This window comes from Neopsephotus bourkii, unplaced genomic scaffold (genome assembly GCF_033783945.1).
Source record: "Neopsephotus bourkii isolate Nb327-2 ecotype Australia unplaced genomic scaffold, CSIRO-AGI_Nbou_v1 NB_1154, whole genome shotgun sequence".
Lineage (NCBI taxonomy): Eukaryota > Metazoa > Chordata > Aves > Psittaciformes > Psittacidae > Neopsephotus > Neopsephotus bourkii.
The window spans coordinates 2,109,576-2,128,405 of NW_026901640.1; the positions used below are offsets into that span (position 1 = coordinate 2,109,576).

The 18,830-nt window shown below is 42.8% G+C and overlaps 1 protein-coding gene across 1 annotated transcript; it reads right to left on the reverse strand.

Moving 5' to 3' along the window:
* Positions 1-1,061: 1,061 nt before the first annotated feature.
* Positions 1,062-17,473, reverse strand: NCBP3 (nuclear cap binding subunit 3). Its single transcript, XM_061363385.1, has 13 exons — positions 17,249-17,473; positions 15,629-15,694; positions 13,956-14,061; positions 12,990-13,115; positions 10,675-10,803; positions 8,840-8,913; positions 7,868-7,976; positions 7,024-7,123; positions 6,599-6,705; positions 5,948-6,233; positions 4,571-4,728; positions 3,721-3,885; positions 1,062-3,000 (listed from the first exon to the last, which is right to left on the reverse strand). Exons 1-13 carry the CDS (start codon positions 17,390-17,392, stop codon positions 2,765-2,767), a joined length of 1,806 nt encoding a protein of 601 aa, XP_061219369.1. The 5' UTR covers positions 17,393-17,473; the 3' UTR covers positions 1,062-2,764.
* Positions 17,474-18,830: the final 1,357 nt, after the last annotated feature.

Genomic DNA, 18,830 nt, shown 5'->3' on the forward strand with positions numbered 1-18,830 from the left:
GCACAGAGCCTGTAGCCCCCACAACTCTTTCTTCTACACATTCAAATCACCTTATAGAACCCCACAAAATTCAAAAGACCCTGATTTAAATCGCAAAACCTTCCCAGAGGAAGGATTCCGTGGTCCTGTGCGGAATCACCCAAAATCCAGACGCATCTTTCCCTCCAGCAAAAGCCAAACTTTTCCTTGTGCAATTCTCAACACAAGTTCATTTTAGTACCATAGAAGGGGACTCAGAACACAACTCTCCATACAATCTCTCTCTCTCCAGGTCAAACAGGTTGCAGTTAACTGTGTTGATAAAGCACTCACTGAAGATTCAGTGCTCATTTTGAATGAGCAAAACCCAGCAGTTCACATGCAGGGAACTAAAGACCAAAGCTAGAATTCCTGATACCAGCAAATATTAAGGCTTCTCTGTGTATCACCCAAAAAGCAAAACCAGGCAAACAAGTAGTAAAAACCCCACTCTGTAAGTCCCTTCAACACCAAACCTCTATTTTTTCTTGCAGCAAAGCTACTGTGGTGTCATTAACACAGAAAACCCTCCCCTCTAAACCATAACTGCAACAGACCCAACTAATGTGGAGGCATTTAAAGGTGTGTTTATGACTATCTGGAAGACAGAACCAGTGTTAACAGCTCCTCTTCCTCAACCACAAGCCTTTGCCTATGCTGCTTGTCTTGATTTCAAACATCCATGAGTTCAGAGCTTTTCTATCACAGTTAAGAGATTGTCTCTTCCCATCCTGCCCTTCACCAGGCTCAAGATACGAGTATTCACATGGAAACAGTGGTTATCAGCAACATCTACAACCTGTGGCTGAGCTTAAACACATGCAAGGGTCCACAACAACACAGAAGCCTGTTTTTATAGGTCAGCTGCATGATTCATATCTACCATCTCCTCCCAGGAAAAGGGAAGGCCATAATGGGAAAAGGGAAGGTCACAATGGGAAAAGGGAAGGTCACAATGGGAAAAGGGAAGGTCACAATGGGAAAAGGGAAGGCCACAATGGATTCAAAGCAGCAACACAACAAAGATTTACTGGCAAAAAGACACTGGTTAAATAAATTTTATCTGTATGTTGAGAAATGGGCATGATTGTATTTGAAAGCTTTGGAGGGGGTACTGATGAAAGCACACATTAAGATGAACTCTTACAGTGATCAAACATTACAGTCATTTACTCTCAACAGGACTTTTATGAGACATATTTATATAGTCAATAATTAAATAGAAAACCAAGGATGAGTGTCACAAAAAGAGGAAATAATAAGGCTTTAAGCCCAGTCAGTCCCCAGATACCTTCCAGTCACTGTACCTTTCATTTTACCTTTTGTTTCCCATGCTGCTATTCTTTATCATAATAAAGCAGTAAGAAAAGTTAATTGCAGATTCCTCGTTTTGGGAAAGCCTCAGACTTACTTCAGCTTAGTACAAAACCAGGGAGGGAAAAGATAAAACTTGTGTCTGTTAAAAAGCAGGAAGGGGAAGAGAGATTGAGAGACATTTTGGACTGAGAACATAGGAAAGAGGGACAACACAAAGAGATTTTTCAGCCTATCCAAATGTAGCAATGGCTTTGCTACCTGTTCTGTTTACCAGGCTGGTATGTGCTGCATCATTCCTTATTTCAAACCACTGGCAATGCAAATATATGCCACAGGCAACATGTCACTACAGTTGCACGCTGACCAAACCTTTTCCCTACCTAGAGAGGGGATGCAGGTAAAAAAAATCTGAATGTAACAAGTCAACCATGTCCACATCCACATGAACAATACAGGAAGAACGTCCAAAAGTATTGACATGAGACAGTGATCCTAGAGTTTTCCTTTTCTCTTTCAGTTATATATATATAGTTAAACAGCATATAGGAAAACACTACTATAGCTTTCACCGTGGCCAACAGGAAAATCCTCGCAAGTAGAAAAACTGATGCTGTTCAGTTGTTAGATTTCTTCAGAACAGAACACAGAGGAAATGAAAGAAATGGGATTTCTCATTGTGTAACAGCAACAACAAAAACTGAAACCCTTGGCGATTTACACAGTTCTCAAACCTCCAACTTTGCAGTCTTGACCATCCCTACTGCAGCAGAACATGGTATCACCTAAAGAAACAAGCAGGACTCCTCAAGCCCGGATGCTACTTGGATACTACGTAGAATTCCACCGTACTAATACGTTTAACTTCCAATTCACATCCAGTATTTTGGAGGAGGGGAACGTGACAGTCCCCTTTCAAGCTTATCCCTGCTGGCTGCCCACCCAGGAAGGGCTTTACTTGTTATTACTTCAAGAGGAAAGGAAAGGTGCTGGTTAAGAGCCAGAAGGGCAAGGCAATGATGTTGGTTATGAAATGCCCTGTTCTTTGGAAGGACTGTGTAAAATACGTTGTTAAAAGCCTCCGTGTTAAAAACATTAAGAACAAAAAAGGTCTTAAAAATACAGAGCATCTCTGCCTCTTCTTTTCACTTCAAAGCTTGGGGAGGAAAAGTGTTTTGCTAGAATAAACTACAGGTTTGCTGTAATAAACATATATGACAATGCCCTACGTAACACAGGGCACACCACAGACTCCAGACAAACGTGATTGCTTCAGGTTTCAAGTGGTGTTTGCATCTCTGGTTTGTAGAAAAGGAACAGAGACACTTCTGGAACCTTCACTGCAGAGTCTTTGCCAGGGTCCAGCTTTTGGGCAAAGGAAATCCTGCCACACTGCAGAGTTCTAATGCTGAGGATGGGGATGTAAACCCGATCATGACTCCGAGTCTGATCCCGAGCTGCTTTCTCGGCTGATTTCGATCTGTAGGGATGGTAAATTATCCAACCGGCTCTTCTTTTGCCGAGACTGTTCTTTCTCCTTTATGAGAGCACCCCAAACCCGCTGGAGCTCTGAGTCGTCCTCCTCTGGAGCTGCCACAGGTTTCTCAGGTTTATCAGAAGTCTTTTCTTGGGCCTTCGGAGCAGACCCTAATCGGGTCCATAAATTACCTGGTCAGATGAAAAACAAACATCTTTTAGGAAGACAAGGGCTAAGAGGAACGCTGGAGGAAGTCTGAGGAACCTAGGCTTGAATTCATTTAAACTCCTCATCCTTCTCCCACTATCATGTTTGGCATGGATTAGATTGGATATAAGGAAGAAGTTCTTTCCTGTTAGGGTGGTGAGGCACTGGAATGGGCTGCCCAAGGAGGTTGTGAATGCTCCATCCCTGGTGGTATTCAAGGCCAGGCTGGACAAAGCCTTGGGTGACATGGTTTAGTGTGAGGTGTCCCTGCCCAAAGCAGGGGGGTTGGAACTGGATGATCTTAAGGTCCCTTCCAACCCTAACTATTCTATGATTCTATGGAACTTCCTAAGCTTTGAAGCAGTACTTGAAACTAAAACATGGAAGGTCTTGCTCCCTGCTTCCCATCTGCAGAGAATGATACATGCAGGTCTGAAGTGCCACTGCATTCATGACACTTGGTTTAGTGCTCTGTTTTGACCTCAGTTTTAAAGTAGTCCCCTACTTCCAAGCATACCTATATAAAACTACTACTCCATAAAATACTCAGCTCAACCTGCATCTGTTTAGATTTCAAAGCTCTGAACAAACATTTGCTGATTCAGTGAAACTAAAGAACATCCTTCACGATTTGCTGCTGACACTTCCCTTATACTCTAAACCCAAAAGGAATTGCAGCATTGCATTTTCTCCATAAAACCAACCTGACTTCTTCTCTCTGGTATCAGAGTAGAGGCCTTTAACATCTTGTTTGGGGAGTCCTAACCGGCTGTGGACATCTGATATGGGCTCTCGACGAGAAGCAGAGGTACTACTTGGAGGTTTAGTTTCTGGAGAATGTGGTCTCTTTCCCAGTCTTCGCCGCACATCTGGGGATATTTTCAAGTGATTAAAATGACAAAAGCCATGCTGCCTTTATTCCAGCTCTACCAGCTAGTTTTATGCTCATTCACCATGTGTACAACTTAAGACTAGACAGATTCTCTGGTCTTTTTCATACTCAGATTTCAGTCCTGGCAATGGCTGCAATACAGTGTATCCAAATCTAATCTTTCTTTTTTCTTGGCAATAAATTTGACATTTAATGCTTTCAGATTGTGCTCTATCCAAGAGATTGTACCCTATGGCTTGCTCCATTTCTGCTTTAGGAGCACAGCATGTATGCATCCAGCATGAGGTACGCTCCAGCAGTTCCTTCCAGATAAGAGACACCTTGCTTTGGACTTCTAATACTGCTTGGTATTTTGCAGAAGACAATGAAAACAAGAATACGAGAACCCTAAATATATTGCTATTTAACCCACAATGTGAATCTTGCCTTCTGAAGTTTGCCTGTTTTAGCTGGGTATTTCTTGTCTTAAAGGAGGCTCAAACAAAAAGATGAAGGCAAAGGGAGTTACAGGACTTAGGTGCCAACTCAAACTGCATGAATGCAGAAACTGGTGTTGAACAGGACTCCCTCAGGTTACTTGCAACGGAGCACAGACATAAAAAGGAAGATATCCCTTTTAATGAGCCAGTCAAGTTCTGCACAATGTAGGAGTTGACAAGTACCTGATTTTACAGTGCTGTTTGGATGACGCGGCCCACTGTTGTTCTGACGTTTTTCTTCTAACAGTAGTCTCACATCTGCCACTTTCTCTAATGATCCTTTACTGCCAATCCGGTTTCTGATGTTACTGGTTGCTATGCTATCTGCTCGCATGGAATTCCTAAAGAAAGTAACAGATTTCACATCCCTTAAATGAAATGAAGCCTAGCACAGTTCTGAAGTCCTCTTGAATGTAAAATTACTTCATAGAGAACAGTAATATCAGGATCTCTAAACTGAGAAACAGTGGTAAAACATGACTGGGAAGAGCTCATATTCCAGTCAGAATCCAAGTTTATCAATCATCACATGAATATCTCAGTATCTACTGCAAAGCAAATACTGAGTTTCTCTCCTTAAGGCTGTGCCTCTGTGTCAAAATTCAGAGCAGCTATGCAGCCTCAAAACTGTTAAAGGACTTGATGTTATAATGAAGTCTAATGAGACTACAGAAGGGACATATTAAAGTGATATCAGTAATCCACAACATAAGTGATTTTGGTTAATATGCCCATAACAAACAAATTCCTTTTTGTCATCAACACTCGGGGGTTATTCTTCTTTCTGAGGAAGAGGAAGGAGTAAAGGGAAAAGAAAGAGCAGTTATTGAGTTATTTCTTCCTGGCCTAGTTATGAAATGCAAGAAGTTAATTGTGCTTGCTTGCGTTAATTTCTGTTGATTCTGCTTTTGAGCTCCGTCATTATCAATAAGGAGGGTTACAGAATCTGCAAGGGAAGCTGTATGAAGATAGGCTGAGAAATTTGGGGCTGTTCAGCCTGGAGAAGAGAAGGCTGCATGGAGACCTCATAGCAGCCTTCCAGTATCTGAAGGGGGCCTATAGGGATGCTGGGGAGAGACTCTTCATTAGGGACTGTAGTGATAGGACAAGGGGTAAGGGGTTAAAACTTAAACAGGGGAAGTTTAGATTGGATATAAGGAGGAAATCCTTTACTGTAAGGGTGCTGAGGCACTGGAATGGGTTGCCCAGGGACGTTGTGAATGCTCCATCCCTGGAGGTGTTCAAGGCCAGGTTGGATGAAGCCTTGGGTGGCATGGTTTAGTGTGAGGTGTCCTGCCCATGGCAGGGGGGTTGGAACTGGATGATCTTAAGGTCCTTTCCAACCCTAACTATTCTATGATTCCATCTGAAAGATGTTAATTGTAATCAAAAGCCTGTATCACTGTTGGCTGTATTTTGTATTTATTTTTAATACCTACTACAAAATTAGGTTAAGGAGTGAAAAGGGAGCATTGACAGTTTGCCTTTAAGCTGCGACAGCTCTGTCACTAACTCAGAATGCCTTTTCACTGACCCTTTTAAAGAAGGAGAAACTTTTACCTAATGTTTTTCAGTTGTGACTCCACCTCGTCTGCATACATTGTCATTTTCATGCTCTTTTTGGGAGAGGGCGTTGATATCATTTTCAGTTCAAGATCATAGTCCATTTCATCAGAATCAGATGCACTTGCACTTGACCTTCGGGCTGCACTACGCTCTCGGGACTGCTTGAAAGCTTGCAGCTCATCGCGGTACTCTACCACAACTCTGTCGTCTTCATCCATAACCTGATCTTCTTCCTCTTCTTCCTCCTCCTCAATAGGCTCTTCGGGAACATTTACTAAGCCTGGAGCAAAGCAAATTACTTCTGATAAACTGGATTTTGTCATTCATACGAAGTACTTTAATGCAGGGGTATCACTGTAATTAATGATCCACTACAAGTAAGTCTTTTGTGGCTCTCTAAGGCTAAAGTGAGAACAGAGTGTAATACAGAGTGGCATCTATATTACAGAATAGCCTAAGTGGAAGAAAATCCCCACCGGACAAAAGCAGTCCATGGTGTTCATTATCTCAGAAGCCTGCTCAAGTACAAAGCTGGATTTTGCTTCCATGCACTACAGGGATCAGATGAAGGACTGATTTAGGCTATTCCCAGCCCTCCATTCCCCAGCTGTGTTCTTACAGGGTTGAGATACCAGCATCCATTACCTGAGGGACGATGTTTGTAAGGAGGAGTCAAGCCAACATCATCCCCAATAAGTGTCCTTTTCTTTATCACATCCCGATGGATTCGGCGGGAATGGTACCTTCGTTTCCTGAAACACCACAAAAAGAATGACATTCCTGTCACAGGAGAGGCACAATGAATGAGCCATATTCAGTCCTGGATTAAGCATACACAGTTATCACTCACTTTAACAGCAGACAGACTTTTACATCAGAAATCTGGCTGGTTTGAATACAGACATTCTTTATTTTCATGGGAAAATGCTCCCCTTGCACAGTCTGTTGTAAAAACATTATTTACACATAAGGAGCATCTTCATGAACCAAATAGAAAGAAAATCCACAAATTAAAACCATTTCAGACTCTCTCATCCTGCAATATTCCAATTCCTCTATCCAATACTCACCATGAATTGCTCAGAATCCCCTTCATGCCTCCATAGTTGGGATTGCCATATTTCATGTAATACTGGCTTCGCCTTGCAGCTCCCAGCTCTTTCTTATCATCTGGAAAAAACATAAATTAAAGGAACATTTCCCTCTTAGAAGGTATCTTACAACACCAGCACAAAAATACATAACCCTCCAGTCAAAGCCACCGAGGGAAAGCAAGACTATGTGTTACAGATCAGCACTACTTCAATCTCCTTCTGAAGGATACAGCTTTGCTGACACCACTGGAATTTCTCCTACCACCATAGTTTTGTGTCTAGAAACTTGATTCTAGCAAGGCTGAGTTTCCACATATCATTTCACAGAGCATTCCATCCCCCTGTAACTGCTGGAGGCTGTACTTACCTTCCTCATGACCTTTCTTTTCCTTATGGATGTGTCACTTCCTTCATGGTCCAGAAATCATATGGATTTTCTTTTTACTCATAAATATCATTTCACATCTCAACTGTATTTAGAAAGAATTGCCACTAATATCTCATCAGCATCTCTAATTAATTTCTCATTAATAAACCAGGAGGTTTACCCCTATGGAGAAGGGCATCATAAAACCTATTCTGTGGTATTTGCAAGAATGCCCTGAGCCCAAGATGTAAGCACCACAGTTTTCATACAACTTGAACTGGATTTAACTTACACATTAAATGTGGATTTATTGCAAAATCTTAATACCTAACGATTAGCAAAGAAACTAACACTTGTGCAAATAGAAAATCAGGTACTTTGAGTCAGTGATTAGTCAACACGTAAAACTACAACAAGCAAGAATTCATTGTGCTTGTTAAGCTGGTCATTTACCTTTAGTAGCAAATCTCATGAACAGCTTGTTTCCTTTAGCCAGTTTATTGGCAGGGCGAAGATCATTACGCAGGAGAGAATCCTCTTCTACCTGGGAGAGGGCATCCAACTTTGGGGGGCAAAAGAGGTATTTTGGACTCAAAAATAAGATTACTGTTGAATGAAAGCAGGTTGCTTAGAGAGCAGCAACCTGCTGAGTATTAAGAAAGTTACTTTTCAAATTATGCTCAAATAATTTGCTTTTTTGCTTGACAAACTGATGTGAATTTGTGATTTTCCCTGAAGGTTTAAATATTTCCTTCTCTTACTTCATAACATTTTCTCGTATTATTAAATCCAGTCACTTTCAAATGACACTATCCTAATGGCTGAAATGCAGACAACAACACAATTTGGACACTGAGACTTTTTCCTTTTTGCTTGGTTCATGTCTAAATGGTTTCACTAACAGGTTCTCATGCCCTCATGCAATGACTGAAAGGTTTTCTTTTCCATTTATATCTGCTTTATGGAAACTGAAATTCAGACTTCCATAGTGCTCACTAAGCCATTCCTAAAGAAATTCTAATCACACCTATTCTATATTCAGCCAGTGAAGATTACACCATTTACAAAGCATCAATGTGTATGCTGATTCCCACAAATACCTATGGTCATTCTAAACCCTATTTGTCTTTTCAAGCACTGCCTATGCCTGCTATTATTGTTCTTTCATTGCCTCCTCTCAGCAGAAAAGAGCAGCCAGTCTGGCTCTTACATGCTGGATGCCCCATCACTCTTCACAAAACACTCTATATTACAAGCTTTCTCACCAACAGCATACCTGCACTCATCATTTCCCCATCCAATTTACTTTGATCATTAAATTATGAATTACAAATATATACAGTTAAAAGTGTAATGTTATGAAGGCTTCACACCAGCCAGAGCCAAACTTCCATAATGGTGTTTTCACTTCCCTTTTGTACTGACCTCAACATCACTTGGATTGTCATCCTCAACCTCGCCTTCTTCCGTCTCATCATCAGAGATTTCCTCCTGTTTTTCTAAGAAGGAAAATAATTGGGGGTGGGGAAATAAACTCCATTTAGCACGTCAGTTATAGCTGATTATTATTGCCTACAGTCTCTGAAATCAAAGGGAAAGTGTTATCCTTTCTTCTGTACAGCCCAGAGATAGTCAAAACAGCAAACATCTATAGGAATGTGAAGCACACATGAACACGGAATACAATGAACCAGGCAGCCACTGTGCAGATACACACCTGCAGCAGCACACATGGATTAATTTAATTCTGTGAAAGCAAATGAAGTTACACTGCATTTCAGGGTACGAGAGAGATCAGCAAGGCCAAGACCATAAAAGACAAATTACAGCTTATTTCCTTTAGTTTCCCTTTAAAATGCTGTGAGTACCCACAAGTATCCAATACTACCAAAGTAAACCAGGTGATTATTCAAAAGCTTAGAATATTCTAGGAGAGCAGGAGGAAAAACCCCAAACCACCACCTGAGTGACTTCATTTCAAAGTGAAATAACTGACAAAAGAGTGCACGCTTCCAGAACTACTACAATTGTGAGATGCTTATATAGAGTTTTCAGGGTTCTTTTTAGCTCAGAGTAAAAAATTCATATTGGGTTGCCCCCCCACCAAGGGAGGCAGAAGGAATGCATCTAAGCCAGTTACTCTTATGTATGTGGATGCATCTCACACCTTAAGCTGTAAGTGAACAGTTTGTACTTTATCCAGTATCCCACTTTTCCAGCTGAACAGGATTAATTTAGATGACAGGTTCTATTTTGAGATGCGGTGTAATGATAACACAACGTGTAACTTGTAGCCAGGAAGATTAAATACATGTATTTATGATCCATTGAAACAAGACAGTCACTAATCCCTGACTTCGTAACAAGTCTTACTTGAAGCATTATCAACATTTGCCCCAAAATTAAAGCCACAAGGATGGTTGAGGAGCCACTGCATTGCGGAGAAAGGCAACAAGGGGATGAATTAGAAGGATCCACATTTGTTCATAAAGCGTGATGCATTTTGTTCATAAAGCATGTTTAAGGACAATCTGTGGAAGAGTTCATAAATACAACATCTCTCTTTGCTTTGTACAGTGCTTGGACCCACAGCAATTTATCCCACCAGCCTAACAGCAAATTGTCCTAAGGCAGCAAACGCCCAATTCTTCACTTACGCCCATAGAAGTAAAATCAATTCACAATTCAGGCACTCAGGTACCAGATTTAACACCACATTAAGATGTGATTTTACTGCTTTGCTCTTGTATAACTGACCTTTCAGTGTGCTGCTTTCTTGAAAGTATAATGGCCAGATTTAGAGATGACATACACAGTGGTGAAGTGATAACCTGTCACACCAGTGTGAACGATAAAGGATGGTGATGCATCAAGAAAGGAATCAACTGTGGTATTTCAAAACCAGGACATTTTCTTACACCTGCTTTTTCCACACTTGGAATTCATCCTTTTACTGCCACAGACTTACTTCTGTGCCAAAAGTACCACTACAAATACCATATCTGAATATGACCCTATATCTAACACGTTCAGTATCGACTGAATGACTGCTTTTGGTCTAGCTCCAACCCACCTTTTAAGAAGCAGCTTCTTCAAAAGGTTTCCAAGATGAAAGCCTTTTTTAAAGTGGCAGAATACATTTACCTGAAACTATACGATAGAAGCTCCTTCAGTAATTCAGGTTATGCAGTACCCAAGCCCAAGTTTAAAGTTGCACTGATTTAACTAGGTGATATCTATATATGCATATCTCAATCTACCTTTCTTGGCTTTTTCAGCTGTCTTCTCTTCGTTGTTTTCTCTGCTTTTTGTTTTCTCCTGATCAGGCAAGGAACTCATATTAATTAAAGCCCGTGTTGCTGTTACTTCATCAAGCCAGACCACATTACCTGTGACATATAAAAGCACACACAAAACCATAATGCAGTTTGCATAATCAGTCACATACACTGCCTTACTGGAAACTGCTAACAGAAGTTCAGAAACACTCTCCTATGGTGACATGGCAAAAGAAGGAACCAGATACACCTCCTGCAGGGGAAGTCATTCCTGAACACACATGGGAAGCTGGAGGACACGCACAACAACCGATTCAAACCAGAATGACTGATATGCACAATCATATGTATCAAAGCCTGCTTCCTGAGTGTAGGATATTGGATCAGGGTCAGTGTATTTTAAGAGGGGGGGAGAAAGAAGCCTTCATTTTTTTCCCTTTGGCAATTTAACACAACCTTGGACTTTACTATGGGATTCTGTTAATCTTTTCCAAAAAAGCAGGAAAATAGGAAAGCCTACACTTTGCACCGATCATCGTGTCACAGGTTAACCATATGATTCAGGACATGCCTTGCACATACCTTGTATCAGCAGCTGGTACTAAAACATAACTTATTAGGCCAACTAAAAGCATTTCATAAACATCAAAGTTGAAAAGAGCTGAAACTGCTTAGAAACAGGTTTTGAACAAAAGCTTTCTGCATTCAGGGCAAATACAGCAGCAAATGTAATTTACTGCTCTGCAGTTAAGCAGAGTGTAATCAGGTATCACAAGAACTATGCAGTGTCCCAGAAGAAAAGCCTCTCTCAAACTACTTGAACAGACACAATTTACAAGGTGAAGAACACCCACTTTTGGTGCTAACTTCAATGACTGGCTAATGACTTTCCACTTCTGTATGCCTACCTGCTCTTCACACCTCCATACTCAAAGCCTTTATTGTTTTATGCTCAATTTGAAATACAGAACACCATCTAAACCCACCTCTGCACTAAGACACCTCAAGATATAATTCAGAGGGGAATGTGACACCTTTTGCCATGCTGTGACACAAATCTATGCTGAAAGGGTAGTGGTTTTCCTTGCATTTTCACCATGTAGCTGCCATGCTAACTCATACAGCATGAAAATTAATCAGTAAAGAAGATGTGTTTTAACTGTAACTGGATAAACTATTGCTACGACTCTGAAGCCTGCATCTCTGCACTGCAAACTCACTCTGGTTCCACACTAAATTTACTCACGTACCACTTCAGAATAAGGATAATAACACAGAAAAAGCTTAAGCATCAACCTTAGAAATGCAGCCTCAAATACAGAGTTAAGCTGTGCAGCTGCCAGCTTATGCATCACCACAGCAGCTCTTTGGCCACCCTGTGCTCACTGGGTGCACCTCAAGCTGTCGTGCACAGTGACTCCAAGGTTACCAATAGTACACCATGTATTTTACCTTGCACTGGAACGTAATTCCTTCAGGGTCATTCCAGGGAACCAGGCTACTAATTCTCAAGTCTTAGGCATGCTTGTTAATAAATCAGTTTCCAGCAATCCCAATCCAACTGGAAAACCTGCACTGGCTCCTACTTTTTGCATGATTTCATTTACAGCATTTCTAGCCACATGGCAATCTCAGAGCCTTCCAGTTCCATGATCCAGCACCCACCTGGAGCAAACAACTCTTACAGTGTTTAGTATCGTGAAGAAAACGCGGCTGTCAACAACCCTTTATCTTCCTGGCAATCTCACTGCATTATTACTCCCCGAAACAGCCCTTGCAACACGAATTTACATTCCTTTTCCAATCTATGTAAATCACATTCAGCCTCTGCCTTCTCCCACCCACTGATTTTTCCTTGAGAATGCACTAAATAAATATGGCAACAAGTCTGCTCCTCCGCAGCACAAAACCAACCTGCTTAACTGCACACAGGCATGTTCTCTCCCAGTGTCAGCTGCTGTGACACTCACAGCAGGTATACTCTGTATGTCAAGATGTAATTTCATACCTTTTTTTCCCCCCTTTTAGATGCCTGCAAGTTGTTCTGTGCTATCTCCTTCCAACAGCAAATATTCAGCCAGATAGTGGGTTTGATTTTCACTATATACTATATATTTATAGTATATTATTAATATATTATATTATTTCCTTCTAAACCTTTTTTACTAAGGCAAATGACAAGGAAACTAACACACAAGTATCAGTGACTTTGAAAGCCACTAGGACATATGAGGTACAGCTACTACTGGCATTAAAACACGAGTAAGAATTACAGACAAAAGACTCCGCTTACTTACATGATGTATCATCTAACCACTCAATATGAGCAGGAGGATACTCCTTGAAATAGGCAAAGATGTCCTGTGTACTCATCTCATCCACTCCACAGATGTAAATTGTGTCTAGTCTCACTTTAGGAATTGCTGCACAAATGTAGAGATATACAATTGGTACTTATTCCTATCGAGGAAGCTGTTGAATTAGTAATATATGAGTTTATAAAGCAATGTTTTAAATAAGCTGAATGGAACCTGATAAAAGCAAAGCATGAGGTACACCATTCTAAACACCATCACTTGAATTATTCTTCCACAATGCAAAACTTTGATAGATTGAGAATTAAAAAGAGGTAACACAACAGGCATCGGTAGATGCAGGTACTACACAGCAATTAAACTGCCTTACAAACTTTACTACTTGTTATCATCTAATGAGAGCTGCTACAGGCCACAGGGCTTAGCAGGTCCAACTAACTGGATGCCAGAAGCACTGATCTGCTGTGCATACACTTTCTGGCTGATCTGCTTCTATTCCAACATGCCCAGCTTGCCATCTGAGGGCACAAGCAGCCCAGCTTCACTGTGTGTACAGCACAGAATCTGTTCTCACTGTGCACAGGACACCGTGTGCTTCACTTGTACACACAAACAGTGCTCAAGGTCTGGTCTGTTCACAGAATTTAAAGGTTCTTAAAGCAGCATTGAGGCAGAAGATGAATCTTGGACATGCAGCACTAGGTAAATAAAGATAAAATTGTCATCTTCTTTCTGGGGTTGATAAAACAAGGAGTGAACTGAGAACAGCCAAACAGCTCATAAAATAACAACTTCAAAAGGTGAAAAAACCCAGAAGCGACTTCTTTTGGCAATAATCTCAGAAAACCTCTGGAGATGCAGGGAATATTATAGGATAAATCAAGCAAAGGGACTGTGAGGAAGTAAACAAAAGGATATTTTCTTCTTTGTTGTTGGATAAACTCCTACCTTTCTTCATCATGTCCCGATCCAGAGCCACATTCCTTTGGGCGAGATTCACTTCAGCTCGAAAATGAAAGCGCTTTGCTCTTTGTTCCTTCTTCTCAATGGCTTCCTGCAAAACACACAACAATACATTCAAAACAGGAATCTCAGCAGCATTCCCAACAAGCAGCACTGAAGGACCAGATGCTTAAAATCTACCAGACAGCAACAATCCGTGTTGAGAGGTTTATTCATTCTGAAGAGACCTGTGAGTGTCAGAGCATAGAAACCATTCCCTAAAACATATCTGAGATGCTTAACAGTTTTAATGTAGGACCAGGAACATGGATGCTATCAGGATGCATGGAAAACAAGGCATCTTGCACCATGCTCAGACTCCATGATGGAACAGTAACATTATCTTCTCCTTTCTAACAGATGTACAGAGGCTGCGCTCAGAAATAAAGCTCACTTAAAACAAACATTTCCCCCATGTGGAAAATTCATGTTTTAAGATTATAGAGGTTTTTCCCTGATTTCAAAACATATACAAAATAAAGACTTGTCTCTCTCCACATGGATTTAGCAACACAAGCTGGAGTGCTGACTATCGACATCTTTAGACTGGCAATTCAGGCTGCTTTACACAGCTCATGAGCAACAGCTTATGTGGATCTTGTGCAAGCTCTGCAACCAACGGAGAAATACCTTGTTCTGCAGAACGTATCAGGAAGCTTTACAGGGTTTGGGATCTTACTAACCAAAGTCAAACTTGTACCACAACCTGCCACCAGTGACACCTAAATAGAGACAGGGGTTTCACCGCTTTTTAAAGGTTGCCACAACAGCTTTGGCCACATCAGAGTTGCATCATTAAAGAACATCAAAAGATGACAGCCTGGCCCTGACTTGGGGAACTGCAAATCCTTTATGGAGCAACAGAACACACAATCTATTGAAGCCAAAACCTGATTTTCAGTCTTCATCTGGAACCCTTTCTGTGCTCTTTGATAAGTATGAGCTTCACTAATGTAAATGGGAATACGTGATTTGTCAGCACACTGCTGTGGTGAGGATTCATATTGACTAGCACATGTAAAATTGTATCAGTCCTGTAAAGTGTATGACTAAATGCTTCTTGTCTACTACTAAATACCAGTTTTAGTGGTCAACTGTACAGTAGGAAACAGCCAACTCACTATTAAACGTACAGAGACGAGCTCTAGGATTAAATTTCTGAAGTTCCATGGAATTATGCAACTTTCAGTTATTTCAATGCAACAGCTGCTCACATTCTTCAAGCTGTGTCTTAAATAATTAAACAAGAAGATGCCCTTGGAAGATACAAAGCAATGAAACTTGATTTTCCTGCCAAGCATTTGCTCTTCCTTCTGTCACGCTCCCAAGAGGAAAAGCCACAGCTGACTTGTCTCTTAAGGGTTTGGCTTCGCAGTATCGACTGGCACTGAGGCAGTTGCAACAGAATCATTGTCAGGTCTTGGCACGCAAGTTTTTGTAACTTAAAAACACCAATTCTCACAAGTTTATAAGGGAGATCAGGTCCTGATGCAGGGCACAGCTAACAAAAGCTCTCTGAACATGAAGCTAAGCTTTTGTTCATGCTGGGGAGGCAATAATTCCCAGTAGCAATAATTAGGATGCTGAAGTATGTTGAAGAACCACAGCACAGGAATTACCTTGGAGGTTACATCTATTCCAGTAATGAAACTTCCAGCTTTGTTTTCGTATCTCCTACTAGTGTCCTGAAACAAAAGGAAAATGGTGATGAAATCTCAGTGAACACTGAAAGCAACAGTCTTGTTATGCTGAAAATAACCAAATCTGGCCATTTCTATGAGAAATACATCCTCTTCTCCTTGAGCCTTACTCCAAGTGACACCTCTAGTACAGGAGCAATGTTCCTTGCTGATGTCAGTAAAGGTAAAAGCATATGAGTTGAACCAAACTTCCTTTAAGGATTCAATTGTTTGGCACAATCTAGTTTCTGAGTCTGCTGCCGTGAAGGTTCTTACTCTCTCTTAGCAATGCAGAAGTCATCAAACACATTTCCCAACTAAAACTTCCACAGTCTTGGCTTCAGATCTAATTTCCTTGTAAAACACAAAAGATTGAGCAGTGATACCCAACTCCTGAAGTGTCAATTTGCAGCTTCTAGTCTCAAAAGTCCAACCACCAAGACACAACCACACTTAAACAAGTAACTTGTTACTCCTGTCATTATTTCAAACCCAATCTCCAAATATCCACAAGACAAAACATTACTGTTTTGACACAACCTCACTGATAAAGACCAAAACCAGAGAATGCTGAGTTCACTAAACCACACAGACCCCGGACCAATGCCACAGTTGAACTTTTCCTTGTTTGCCTGTGTAAAAACGGCACCTCCTCATCCTGGCACCCTCAGGACCATCATCTGGCAAAAGTCTGGAGCAGGAAGGACACATCTTGCTTTCTTTAGGGGTAAATAGGTTCTTTACATTTGTGCTGCAATAGTTATTTTAGCTAAAGGTCCTTGTTTCTACAAAGTAGGCCAGTCTCGGTTTAGAAATAGCAAAGGACACACCATGTAACTGCTTTGCTCAGTAACAGCAGCAAAGTTTGTCTGAAGTTGCCAAATGTTTAGTTGTTAAAAAGAAAAGCAAAATAAGCAGTATTTTTGAAGTTCAAAAACCTACTGTCTAGGGTTCTCATGAAGCACAAGGAAATACAGAAGGGTGCTGTCTTTTAGGCCACGTATGTGGTAGAAGCTCAAGCATGGTGGTAGATCAGATAATTAGAGACTAGTGTGTGAAGCAATTCCCATACAAGTTTTGAGAGCAAAGGACAAGTGAGGACTTTAGAAGAACTCTACTAAAACTTGTACAGGAACAATTAAGGACAATTTAAAAGGGGGGGGGGGGGTGGAAAGGAAACACTCAAACCTCACCCATCAGAGCCCCATTTCCAGTGCCTCAACACGAGCTCTCCCACTGCCACCCCCAGCTTTAGGTGCATCCTGAGCTCCTTTGACACTCTCCCACCCACAGCCCTCCCCACAGTCCATTACTACCCCCCAGATCCTCTTCTCCACCACCTTCTTAATCCCTTCGAACCAAAGCACATCCTCTGACGACCTGCTCCCTCACTCCCCTCACACACCCCGAGTTCCCTTTACATCCCCACTCCCTCCACGCACCCCCAGTATCGCTGCCTTTCCCATGAATGTCCCCCCAAACGCTCTTCCAGACCCCCCCCCCAGCCACCGGTCCCTCCATGTCCCTCCTCAGCCCATACCCACACCTCACGCCCCTCACCGGAACGAGCTCCCGCAGCGAACGCCTCACAGGGACGGTCTCCAGCTCGCCTTCTTCCACCTCCATAGGCTCAGGCTCCGGGCCGCGGGGCTCCACCGCCGTCTCCGCTTTCACCGAGACCCGCAGGCCCCGCACGGCCGCCATAGCTCCGCCAGGCCCGCCCTGCGCCCGGACACCGAGACGGCGCCACCGCCTTAGAACCACCACCGAGACGATGGGGTGGGTAGAGCGCCACACGAGGCCAGCGCCGGGTCGGGAGCCACAGGCTGAGAGGCCATAGAGAGACGGGAACAGAGCGGCGCGGCCGGCGGTCCTCCAGGGCTACGGCGAGCGGGAGGGCTCCGCCGCCATCTTCCCCGCGAAGCGGGACTAGGTCAGCGCGGAAGAGCTTATGGCTCCCCGCAGGCTCTGCATCCCCTTGTTCCGGGGCTCAATTGCTCTCTTTGTTAAGAGTATTCCCAACCCAAGGCATTGGGTTGCTTCAAGAGTGAAGCCCCCTCTCCCCTTGGCCTAAATAAAACGTATGGGTTTTACTTGTCTCAATGAGACAAGTTTCTCATTCCCCAATTACACTAATTAGCTCCATCCCCTCACACACAACAAACCCAAATCACACCTTGCTTCTGCAGTGGCACCATTATTTCCCCATCAGGGGCTCCACACTTCATTGTCAGCAGCAATGACCACCTTTTCCATTACACCCTGTGGTTTCATTACAATTCCTATTATTTTACTGGAGAAATCCCACCCGGGGTGCTCCATTCCCAAATTCTGCACCATTTCCAACCCAAATCCCACATTTCTGTGGCTGAAACCTCATTTCTTCAGGTCATGGGTAAAAGAAACAAAGATGCACTTTTTCCTCCTTCAGTTTTAATGTTATGAGTTGGGTACAGTGTTGAGCTATGCCATTTACACCAGGTCTACACAGCCTCACCCTATGAGCTAGGCCAGGATTACCGTGTGCAGGGCTGTCTCACCAGCAGCATGACCAACGGGTCCTACATCCAGCTCTGGGGGGAACAAACTGCTGGAGCGAGTCCAGAGGAGGCCATGGAGCTGCTGCGAGGGCTGGAGCAGCTCTGCTCTGGAGACAGGCTGGAGAAGGCTCCTGAAGGGGAGACCTTAGAGCAGCTCCAGTGCCTAAAGCGGCTGCAGGAAACCTGGAGAGGGGCTTTGGACAAGGGATGTAGGGACAGGCCAAGGGGAATGGCTTGAACCTGCCAGAGGGGAGACTGAGCTGAGCTCTTAGGCAGAAGCTCTTCCCTGTGAGGGTGCTGAGGCGCTGGCACAGGGTGCCCAGAGAAGCTGTGGCTGCCCCATCCCTGGCAGTGCTCAAGGCCAGGTTGGACACAGGGGCTTGGAGCAAGCTGCTCCAGTGGAAGGGGTCCCTGCCCGTGGCAGGGGTTGGAGCTGGATGAGCTCTAAGGTCCCTTCAACCCAAACCAGTCTGATACTCTATTCCAGCATAAAAGTATAAAAAGCAGCATCTCACACCAGCAGCGCTGTCAATCTCCTCATCCCTGACCACCAGAGGGAACTCTTGCAACGAGTCCCAACTGCTCGCACCAGAGAAAACCAA

Coding starts and splice junctions, on each gene's coding strand:
- NCBP3 (XM_061363385.1), bottom strand. CDS start 17,392: ATGGCGGCCGTGCGGGGCCTGCGGGTCTCGGTGAAAGCGGAGACGGCG. Junction 15,695..17,248: donor CGCTGCGGGAGCTCGTTCCG/GTGAGGGGCGTG, acceptor CTTTTGTTTCAG/GACACTAGTAGGAGATACGA. Junction 4,729..5,947: donor TCACAACTGAAAAACATTAG/GTAAAAGTTTCT, acceptor TACTTTCTTTAG/GAATTCCATGCGAGCAGATA.